Source organism: Haliaeetus leucocephalus, unplaced genomic scaffold (assembly GCF_000737465.1).
Source record: "Haliaeetus leucocephalus isolate CR32 unplaced genomic scaffold, Haliaeetus_leucocephalus-4.0 Scaffold566, whole genome shotgun sequence".
Classification (NCBI taxonomy): domain Eukaryota; kingdom Metazoa; phylum Chordata; class Aves; order Accipitriformes; family Accipitridae; genus Haliaeetus; species Haliaeetus leucocephalus.
The window spans coordinates 5,033,353-5,045,104 of record NW_010973002.1 but is presented as its reverse complement, the minus strand read 5'-3'; the positions used below and the strand labels follow the sequence as shown (position 1 = coordinate 5,045,104).

The following is an 11,752-nucleotide window of genomic DNA, read 5'->3' as shown; positions in this document are numbered from 1 at the left end:
CACCCCTGTAGCCCCCCCCTGCTACCAAAACCTTGCCACAAAAAGCCAATACAGGTGCATTCGATCCCCTTGTCCAAATCATTAATAAAGATATTAAACAGAACTGGCCCCAACACTGAGCCCTGGGGAACACCACTTGTGACTGGTTGCCAACTGGATTTAACTCCATTCACCACAACTCTTTGGTCCCGGCCATCCAGCCACTGTTTTACCCAGCAAAGCATACACCCGTCCAAGCCATGAGCAGCCAGTTTCTCCAGGAGAATGCTGTGGGAAACGGTGTCAAAGGCTTTACTGAAGTGCAGGTAAACAACATCCACAGCCTTTCCCGCATCCACTAAGTGGGTCACCTTGTCACAGAAGGAGATCAGGTTGGTCAAGCAGGACCTGCCTTTCATAAACCCATGCTGACTGGGCCTCCTCGCCTGGTTGTCCTGTATGTGCCACCTGATAGCACTCAAGATGATCTGCTCCATAACCCTCCCTGGCACCGAGGTCAGACTGACAGGCCTGTAGTTCCCCAGATCCTCCTTCTGGCCCTTCTTGTAGATGGGTGTCACATTTGCTAACCTCCAGTCAACTGGGACCTCCCCAGTTAGCCAGGACTGCTGGTAAATGATGGAAAGTGGCTTGGTGAGCACTTCCACCAGCTCCCTCAGTACCCTTGGGTGGATCCCATCTGTCCCCACAGACTTGTGTGTGTCTAAGTGCTGTAGCAGGTCACTAACTATTTCTCTTTGGATTATGGGGGCTTCATTCTGCTCTCCATCCTTGTCTTCCAGGTCAGGGGGCTGGGTACCCCAAGAACAACATGTCTTACCATTAAAGACTGAGGCAAAGAAGGCATTCAGTACCTCAGCCTTTCCCTCATCCTCTGTCACTATGTTTCCTCTTGCACGTAATAAAGGATGGAGAGTCTCCTTAGCCCTCCTTTTGTTGCTAATGTATTTATAGAAATTTTTTTTATTGTCTTTTACAGCAGTAGGCAGATTAAGAACTAGCTGGGCTTTGGCCCTTCTAATTTTCTCCCTGCATAACCTCACCACATCCTTGTAGTCCTTCTGAGTTGCTTGCACCTTCTTCCAAAGGTTATAAACTCTCCTTTTTTTCCCTGAGTTCCAACCAAAGCTCTCTGTTCAGCCAGGCCAGTCTTCTTCCCTGCCAGCTGGTCGTTCAGCACATGGGGACAGCCTGCTCCTGCACCTTTAAAAGCTGCTTCCTGAAGAATGTCCAGCCTTCCTGGACTCCTTTGCCCTTCAGCACTGACTCCCAAGGGACTCTGTCAACCAGGCTCCTAAACAGGCCAAAGTCTGCCCTCTGGAAGTCCAAGGTGGTAGTTCTGCTGACCTCCCTCCTTAGTTTTCCAAGAATCAAAAACTCTATCATTTCATGATCACTATACCAAAGTCGGCCTCCAACCATCACATTACCCACAAGTCCTTCTCTGGACAACAGGTCCAGCAGGACCCTAGTGGGCTCCCTCAGCAACTGTGTCAGGAAGTTATCTTCCACATACTTCAGGAACCTCCTGGATTGTTTTCTCTCTGCTGTATTGTATTTCCATCTACTGCATTAAAAGGACTACCACCAACAACAAAACTGATAGATTTTCCTAGTAATGACATCAGCAGCCCAACAAATTCACAGAAGAGAATCAAACATTAGAAAGTGTTAAAAATTAATTATACAACTTTAATCCATCAATTTCTTGATTATATGATAAACCTAAAATAATACATAAATTGGTGCTGTATTTTAGCTTCTCAAATAGACAACCTTCAGTAGCCTTGTAATCCTCTAAACTGCAATCTAACATCTATAGTCATTAGTTTCATTGGCTTCAGTGAGACCAGCAAAAGTAAGACTAACGGTTGCAGTAAGTTTCAGAGTCATTCCAATTATAAACCTCTAAGCAATTCTTGCAGTGATTCTGTTCTAAACAGAACAAACTTGTGAAGTGACAGACCAAGAAACACTGCAAGAACAGTCTTACAGAGAGATCAGTATTGAAACAAGCTTGATACAAGCTTTTAGAAATAACTGAGTATGGTGTTCTGAACAGTTAATTACAGACTGATTTGCAAAAACGGTTTTGTTTCCCTCTGGCAAGGGCCTTATAAACATTTAGGTCTCAGTAAACACCCATATTTAGCAATTTCAAATGTACAGTCCTGTGAGTTAACATATTCTTTATAAATAAAAAAGATCAGATAAATTAACACTTACCCATAAAAAACTGTAGTGCAACATTGTCTACCAGAATATGGTCCAGAGGGACTGTGCAAAGTTTTCCAAAGTTTGCTGCCAGTTTCACAGTATCTATTTCCTGTAAGACACAGTTCAGTGTGTTCAAAGGCTTTATTTTTTTAAAAATTAGCTTTTAAAACTTCTACTTACCACAAAGCAGACAGAATAAAAAACAATTTACATTATAGATAATAAAGCAGCCTCTCAATGGTTAGTTATTTTCACAATCATTATTAAGTAAAGATCTAAATCATAAGATCATGTTCTCATAACTATTTGCCTTCAACATGGATGATTTCTGCTACATGGGAAGCTGGCTTTTAACACTGCCATTCATGTAATACTATTATTAATTAACCCCAAATCCCTCACCAACAGTGACAGTAGCATGACAAAAAATTAACAAGATAAACTAATTTCAGCATTTGATGGTCTGCAGGTCACAACTTAAATTCATCTCTGCCCAACTTTCTTCTGTCAATATGACATTTCTTGGTATTATAGTAATGCTTTTGGGTCCAGCTATAGAATACTTAATTTTAACAGTCAATATGCACAAGATTACATTATGTTGGAGCCACACCTAGGTCCAATTAAGAGAGTCAAGAAACTAAGCAAAGTCAAACATACTGACTGTCAGTCTTAAAATATAAAACAAAGTATTAAACAAGCAAACAGAACAACACCAGGTTCTTAAATTTAACATCCAGTTTGCCTTAGGCTTTTCGTTGAACTGAAGAGGTAAATATGTCTAACAAAAGGCAATACATGGCATCTACAAGGTGTTGCAAAATAATCAGCAAGTACGTACCCTTATCAAACAAGAAAAGGGATCTTTGCCAAATACTAAGCTTGAGGCACACAAGGCATGCAGTGGTGCAGCAAAAAAGAACTGAATCTAAGTGTATAAATACAAAGAGGCTTTGCATCTATGTAACATTTTGGTTACATAGATGCAAACTCTTGTATTGAGAAGGTAAGAATAGTTTTAAGATGTACTGACATACCTAAACTGCTAAAGGCAGAATCCAAAAAACTCTAAATATGTGAACCTTTAGAAATTTTTTCCGTAATTAAACCATAAATACAAGACTAACTTCAGTTGTATAATGTATTCCTGTAATTGCATACTTCAAGTTGTGTTTCAAAATGCAAGAATTAAAAAGCTGGACTGAACTAGTAAGTCATTTGCAACTTCACTCTTCCAGAAATAAAAAATTCTAAAAACACTTACTTTTCCTGACTGCAACCTCTGAATTCTTGAATCACATACTTTAATAACATATAATAAACTGTTTATCTGATTTTTTATAGTGTTGATATCTGAAAGCAAAAACAAAGATGATTAAGCAATGCAGATGAGCAAATAAACTCTTGTTCTGAAATGCTCTAAAAATATCACACAAAATGTAACATACCACATACAAAACATATCAGCTTTGAAGAGAAGGGGTTTTTTCCAGTTTAAATACCTTCCTGATGGAAATGAACAAGAAATATTTTTCCCTTTCCTTTTTCAGATTAACTCAACTTTATATCCATTAATACCTAAAGTATTACTGAAATTCAGAACTACCAGTCAGACAAGTTTCAATTCAATAGAAATATACATACCTAACCAGTTAGTTTATATTTAAAAAAAAAACAAACAAAAAAAAACCCCAAAAAACCAAAAAAACCGCCCCAAACCCCCAAAAAACAAAAACCACAAACAAAACAAACACTTATGAAGATTCAAGTTTTAACATTTTTCATGTAATTTTCTTTATTTTTTACATAACAAAATATTTTATACTATGCTGCATCAGAGTTTTTATTTTCTAAATGTTTGGAATATTCTTCAGTGATCATGCTAGTAGTGCATGTCATATTTTGTAAAACAATACAGCACTAACCATCTCCTGCTGTATCTAGAGATCGAAGATATTGCAGTTCTTCACTTGCTTTATCTTTCACTGCTTCCAACTCTCCTACATTATCACTTAATTTAATAATATTCATAAAGGCCTCATAGTTACAGTTGGAATCACGAATCTGAAACAGAGAGTTTTACAGTGTGAATAATGCAAAACAGCTAAAAGCGTATGACATGATTTTTCATTAAGTGAATTATTTTGATACAGCACCGCAACTGGCATTTGGAAAACACTTTGACAATTCTAAACCTTCCTTTTGATACTAAAATTTCACATGGACCAAGAAAGAAGAAGCATGCACAGAGGCAAAACCTATTTCACACCATCATTTTCTGTTTTCAGTAAGTACAACATACACATGGAAAGTCCATCAACCTACTTAATGAAGACCTTGCCCACAACCCAATCAACCTTCTATTACCCATTTCTTTAGCTAAGTAGGCAGAAACTGGCGAGACCACTTAAAAAGGTTCAGCTTTGCCAAGGTCCCCTGCAAGTGTAACTGCTCCCAATGTAACTGCTTGTTAAGATACAGAATTACAAAAAGAAAATATTCTACAATGCAATCATAGCCTGCTGGGGAGGGTAGGGGGGACGGCTGGGGGACGGGGGATGGGGAATGACCGAACTAATATCCTCTCTGAAACCCTAATTCAGATACCTTTGTAAATAATATTAAGCTATTTCAATACATACTATTTTCCCAGTATTGGCATAGGGTGAACCTACTCTAGAGACTGAAAGGAATTTGTGCAAGTGAAGGAAGCCTGCTGTGCTGCCGAGATCACTGGAAACTGTGTTGTGAATGCAGCACGAAGATCGGGGAAGGCTGACAGCTTTACAGCATGTGCACACAGGTGCGAAGGGCTGAGTTCTAATGCTGTCTTTACCATCTAAAGCAAAAAAAAAGTAACTTCACCCACATCTTTCATAAATCCTTACTTTGATATGGAAATGTAATACTTGGTCTGCACTGCAGAAGTGCATTGACATGAGCTGCACAGAGCAGAGAATGAAGACTGGATACCTTTGACCAAAGTTAATGGTAAATCTTCCTAGAAATCTGCTTTTAAAAGGAATAGTACAAGCAATACTTAAACTTCAAGCATTTTGCAGAAATGTGAATTTTACAGTGAAGAGACAAGTTTGGATTAAGTTTTAATTTTACATTGAAGCTTTGTATTTTATTGCAAGAGAGTTAATATCAAACTGGTGTGCCTAGTAACATGGAATTGAACTTCTCATTTTCAGAAATTGATTTTTTTTCATTCAAATCTGATTTTACAAAGGTTCCAAAAGGAGCCAGAATTTATTTCAGTCATCTCTACTTCTGACCTTAATTTCTGCAACAATCTTCATTTCATAAGACTTGTATTATATTTTTGAAAGCATTTATTCTTCTTTATCTTTCCCCCAGCACATTTACTTCCTCATCTCAGATGGCAATTATGAAGATTAATATTTGGGACATTACCATCAATAACAGAAAGATTTATAAAAAACTCAGAATTCTATCTTTGGATGCAGCCAGGGACAGTGCTCAGTAAATAAAGAATGAGGCCAAGTTACAGGTAAAGAACGCGTGTAGGAGGAAAGAGGAAACAAAAATTGAAAAGCTTGCGCCATACAAGCAGCAGTATTTTTTCTCATTAAAGCTAGGCTCCTGTAGAAAAGCAGCATGCAAACTTTTACATGAAGCGGAGGTGGCCAGAGTAGAGGAAACGTTGTACATGTACACTTGAATTCATTGCATACATAAGATCTTTTACTATGAAATCCAAGGGTGTTTTCAGCATAGTACTTGAATGCACACTCTAAGACTAAAATATATGAATAAAACTAGAGAGAACTTGGGGAAAAGGAAAAAAAATTAAACTTGATCCATGACCTATAAGGAATGATAAACTGAGTAAGTTTCAACTTGCTTTGCAAAAAATCATAACATTAATTAAAATGTGGCTATTCTATTTACGTTAATTTTACTATATATCACTACTTTTAAGTTTGGTGGGGGTTTTTTGCAGGTGCATTAGAGAGATAACAGAGTAGAGAGTTTGTTTCTTCCCATTCAGTTAAATTATTAAGTGTTACCACAAATATCCCTAAACAATCACCCTGAGATTCCTTAGCAGAAGCAAAATACCCCAAAAACCCAACAAACACCAATCTTACTACTTGTCATTCTGGATGCCACTTAAGCTTTGAAGGACACATCGTAAAAACAGTCAAGGCAAAAACTTCCAAGGTTACTGCCATGCTTCCTGAACAGCTAAGTGAAACAGTCAGAGAACTCAACTTTACACTTTGTCATACACCTGTCCTCAGTCAGGCAACTTCTGCCAAACAGTTACAACACAGAGTATGGATAATACACAGAGTGTGAATGTGTGTGCACGTGTGTATATATATATAAAAAATATTATATACATATAATATAGATATAATATATATTTTATATATATATGTGAAAATTTAATATAGCAGTGTTAAGTACACTATCTCTGCCAATATATCCACTGGTAACTTTTCTACGAGATATTTATCTGCCGTGATTACAGGGAACACAAGTAAAACTTTATATGAAAATATTCTGGAAATACCATTCATTTTAAACATTATAAATCTTACCATCCATATGACATACTGATTAATATAATCAGGATCACTGAGCTGGTTTATTAATGGAAGAAGAATTCCTCGGGAGAGGATTTCCTGAAAAACAAAATATAGTAAATCATTTTATGTATTTATTCGTAAAGCTAATATAACTAGAACAATTTAAAAATCACTGTGTAGAGGCTAAAAAAAACTCTGTGTAATTACAGAAAACATTCCACAGGCACTAGCACATTCCCTTTCAATTAACAGAAGAAGATGGTAATACCTCAAGAAAAATGATATCCATTTTATCATGCTTTTACGTTGCTAGAGGCAGAAAAAGCTTCAAAAATATTTCACACAAACTGTTCTCCGCTATTAAATGTTTATCAAGATCATACTGCATTTAAAATAACCTGATAATAAATTAGATCAATTTTACAAAATAAAATAAGAGCAGCAGTTCAGATCTAAAGATTTTTATGGCATTACACCAAAGAATTGGAATGGCTTTTAGAATCCATACTTACCCTGACAAAGTATCTCATGATCTTGTTCTGGAAGTCTCCAGGAGGTAGCAATATATACAGTAAAACCTCACACAGATCCCTTAGGAATCCTAGGGAGGCAGAACAAAGAAAACCTCAGCACAATTTTATATTTATTATTTCATATCTTACCTGATAATCATAAAACTCAACAGATAAATCCTTAAAATTAAATTAAAATATAGAGTCATATATATTCTTACAGTCCAAGCACCACAGTAACACCTTTCAGCCCGAATATAAGCAGCACTGATTTTAACCCAGCTGAGAGATCTAGAGTCTCAAAACCAAGATAAAACAAAACCAAATTCCAAGAACCAAAAAACTAACTCCAATGTATTTTCCTTATTTAACATATACAGGGTTTTCTTCCCCTCCTTCACACTTTGCCCAAAAAGATGAACTGATTTTTTTAATGAAGGCTATGGAATAATGATAATGAAGGCAGATCTAACCAAAAGCAGTAAGAATCTGCAAAGCCATCCCCTGCCTCCCAGAAAACAATATTTCTATCCTAAAAGTCTTCCAATGAAAAGAGGAATAGCTATATATGTAAATACTTCATCCTAATTATAGTGTTAATATGTACAAATTAGAGGAATTATACATGTATAGTAGATAATCACACTTTGAAAGTCACATACTAAGATTTCAGTATATTTCATATTCTGCACAAAATTGTTAGTATTTTAATTTAGTCTGCTATACTGAAATAAGTTCAGAAGATAATATTGAGAGACCTTCTTCGTCTTTGGGAGAAGTGCAGACTAGGTCACGACAGACTTCTTTTTCCATTTCAACTTCAACCTCAAAAAATGTATCTACAAGTTCCTCAGCTTGGTCTATGGAAAAGAAAAAAAAGAAACATACTTTTTTGTAAAGATTAGAAACTTGAGAATAACCTTGAATTATAAAATAAAGCTAACTATATTTCACACATGTAAGATACCTGCCTACTCAGACTCAAAAAAAAAAATATTTTAATCACTACATTACCTTTCATCTGATCGCCTTTCTCTGCTATTCTTTGCTGAGCTTTTCTGAAAACTCGAAGATGAGTGCCAAAGTCATCAACAAGTCGTGTAGTGAAATAAGGCTGCCAATCTGTTTCCTTTGACCTGTCAGAAAAGGACATCCATGAAAATGAATTATTTTATCCTGAACACAAAGAACAATAAATTTCTACTTCTCCTTCCTCCCTGCCAAGAACCACACTGATAGTAAACACACAAAAGCAAAGAAATAAATCAGTCTCCTAATTGCCTATCCACTGAAAACAAATCAAATACTGTAAAATACCACTCTCACACCACATTAATATTTATGCTTGAATTACTTTAAGGTCAACATTAGTATCTGGAATAGCGTTCCGATTCATGACACTGTCAAATATCTATGAAAAATCCTGATATAAACAGTCTACAACCTAAAACTAAAATACTCCCCAGGTCTTTTTCAGCCATACTGTCTATCATTTTGGAAGGCACCTAAACAAAATAATTTTCTTCTGAATTTGCAGTATATGCATGAGTGAGAAAACACACATTTCACTTGAAACTACAAGCAACCTAATACTATCAACAATTGATTCCGCAGCTTGTATGAGCAGTAACTAGCGTGCATCTCCAACAATGTACATAGGTTAGTGTCAGAAAATAGTCACTGTTAGATTTGCATAAAACTGTTTCCTTAGTGGTATGAAAAAGATGCAGAGATATTCTTATGATGTCCATGCCTTACTAGTCAAACTGAAAAGGCACAGGTTTAACGAAACTAGATGTTAGTGATGGCTTTTACTCTGCACTAAATATACCACTACCTGAATTCTCTCGGATACCTACTTTGTTTTAGCAGAATCCTTCTACAACACTTCCTTTTATTGTGTTTGTTCCCTCACATGCTCTTTCTTCCCTCAAAGAGAGAGAAAGGGATAAGGAACTCTGGAAGGGAGGGAAGCCTACTGCAAAATCTAGATGTAGAAATAAGCAGCAGAGCTGTCTCAAAGGGCAGTCAAAACCATCAATAATCCAGATCCACCATCCACACAATCAACAAATCATATAAAAACACTAGGTGGCGGCCTTACATCATTCTCCCAAATGTGCAACTCTCACAAAAAAAAAAAACCCAAACAAAAAAAAACACAAAAAAATCCTACTGTATTCTTTCTCTCCAGAAGCTCACAGGGTATAGGAAATTAGAGGTGATGGTACTACTCTAAGACTGCTACAGCTATATCCAATTACAATCACTATAAATACACTAGATCATTTTCTCTTAACAACTGCTGCAGCCCTGTGAAACCGATTTGATCTGTACAGAAGAACACAACTGCACAGAAGTGGTGGCTATTTTTTAAGAGCTATAGTATTGTAGGGAAAAAAAAAATACATTTGCTATAACTTGATCCACTTTGACACAAACCCAGTGCTTCATACTGTTCAGTGAAGTAACTTTGCCAAATAGACAAAAACAATGAAATTGGGTAGCCAGGTCCTCTTCGTGTAAGCACAGGATTGCTTGCTGTAACATACAATTTATTTAGCCTAGTTTTCATTATCTCCAACACAGTTTCCTAGGATTTCCATTATTTCGCAATCAGTAAGGTTTTACTATCATGAATTTTTCCTAGCATTAAACATAGCTCTCCATCTTTGACCTTTCTTGCCAGAAGAGCACACTGACCTACATTTTCAAGTCAACAGAGGGAGGGGATAACAAAACCTCAAAATTGCTATGAAGTTTGTTATATTTAGGTGACCCACAACCTCTTCTGAAGAGAAAACAGATAACAATCAGCACAGTGGCATGTGATACCTGGGCTGAGAAATCAGCCATACTAAAGAAGATAAATAATTTCCCAGACAAGTCCCCTGACTTCCTGCTACTTGATTAAGCAACAGCAGAAAAAACATGGGAAAATTAACGAACTATCCATTTGTACTGAATCAACCCTATTTTTAAAAAAGATTTACATATGTGACATATCATTTTGTTCCCCAGATCACCATTCCTTTAAAAATACTCATTGTTCTTACGTATTGAAGAGCAATACTGCTTTTAGAAGTTATCTGAGCTGATACAGATGTCTGAAAGGCTTTCAGATTGACTTACCTTGGGAATAGCCCTGCTGTTTATATGAAACAGACCTGCATATAAAAAGGTGATGATTCATGCAACTCAATGCTTAAGTTGCAGAAAAAGAAAAAGTTATTCGGTAATTTTAGACATTAATATAAATTTTGAAAAGGCCGTTTTGCAAAAGACCATGACTACAAACATCATCTCCATTCATTTCTTAAGGGATCAGCACAAACTGTAGTTGTTAGATTATGATTTTTAAAATTTTACATGTTCTTTCTGTAAAATACACTTAACTATGCCAATAGATAAACTTAATCATTTAGCTACTACCATACAACCCACACAGCTTATTTGTCCACTTGCTTAGACAGTGCATTGATGTAAATACAAATAACCTTACCTGGCAGAAAACTGAACAAGTGCATACTGAAGAGCCTGCCTGATTTCCAGAAGAAACGATTCATCATCACTTAGCGTGTAATACCAATACTGAACATAGTCTCTCAGGGAAAACTGGATTACCTGAAATTGGAAAGGAAAAAATAACCATGAGCTAATGAACAAAAGACAACAAAAGATAAAATAGCTTTTTGTGCCTGATAATGCAGCAGCAGACATCTTAAAAGGTTAAGATAGTAAACCACACTCCCATAACATTATGCAACTGTGAGTGAAACAATGTAACTCACATACTGAAACGTTTTTTCATATTGGCTTGCATGCATTCATCACCACTATGCTGAGAAACTATAATATACAGAAAACAGACTCAAATATTGCCCAATATCCTGGCCCATCCTCAATGTTTTTTCACTTACCGCTCTCAAACATGATAAAATTTCTCAACTTCTATTTGTCTCTCAACTACTTAGGTATTACATAGTCAACACTTGCAAAAATAAAAAATAGATTAAATAGTCCTGGTTAGAAATTACCTGTTGCAAAGGCTCATCAATTATATTTGCACCCGTCAGTCTTCTGTCAATCTTAATAGGTCTGGCTTCACGTTTCATTTCTTCAACGCACTTGAAAGAGATTAGGAAATGTAACTTTGCAGGTTTTAGCTATAATTAAAAAAGAGCTCTACTGTTTATGATATATGTATACTTCCAGTAATGACTTTACACAATATTTTCCCTATTATTATGATTTATAGGGTAGATAAGATATAATTATAGCATCATAGAATGGTTTGGGTTGGAAGGGACCATTAAAGGTCATCTAGTCCAACCCACCTGCAACGGGCAAGGATATCTTCAACTAGATCAGGTTGCTCAGAGCCCCATCCAACCTGACCTTGAATGTTTCTAGAGATGGGGCATCTATGACCTCTCTGGGCAACAATAATATTTGTATTTT

At 36.3% G+C, this 11,752-nt stretch overlaps 1 protein-coding gene across 3 annotated transcripts in view; it reads right to left on the bottom strand.

Annotated features, from left to right (window-relative positions):
* The window catches only part of SNX13 (sorting nexin 13), a 75,775-nt gene that overhangs the window by 31,668 nt on the left and 32,355 nt on the right, over positions 1 to 11,752 (bottom strand). For all 3 annotated transcript variants that reach the window (XM_010577627.1, XM_010577626.1, XM_010577629.1), the window contains exons 4-12: positions 11,329 to 11,418; positions 10,794 to 10,915; positions 8,306 to 8,427; positions 8,050 to 8,151; positions 7,292 to 7,380; positions 6,792 to 6,875; positions 4,143 to 4,281; positions 3,482 to 3,570; positions 2,227 to 2,326 (exon numbers count right to left, since the gene is read on the bottom strand). In XM_010577627.1, coding sequence (XP_010575929.1) covers positions 2,227 to 2,326; positions 3,482 to 3,570; positions 4,143 to 4,281; positions 6,792 to 6,875; positions 7,292 to 7,380; positions 8,050 to 8,151; positions 8,306 to 8,427; positions 10,794 to 10,915; positions 11,329 to 11,418 — 937 coding nt within the window. The remainder of the gene's footprint in view (positions 1 to 2,226; positions 2,327 to 3,481; positions 3,571 to 4,142; positions 4,282 to 6,791; positions 6,876 to 7,291; positions 7,381 to 8,049; positions 8,152 to 8,305; positions 8,428 to 10,793; positions 10,916 to 11,328; positions 11,419 to 11,752) is intronic.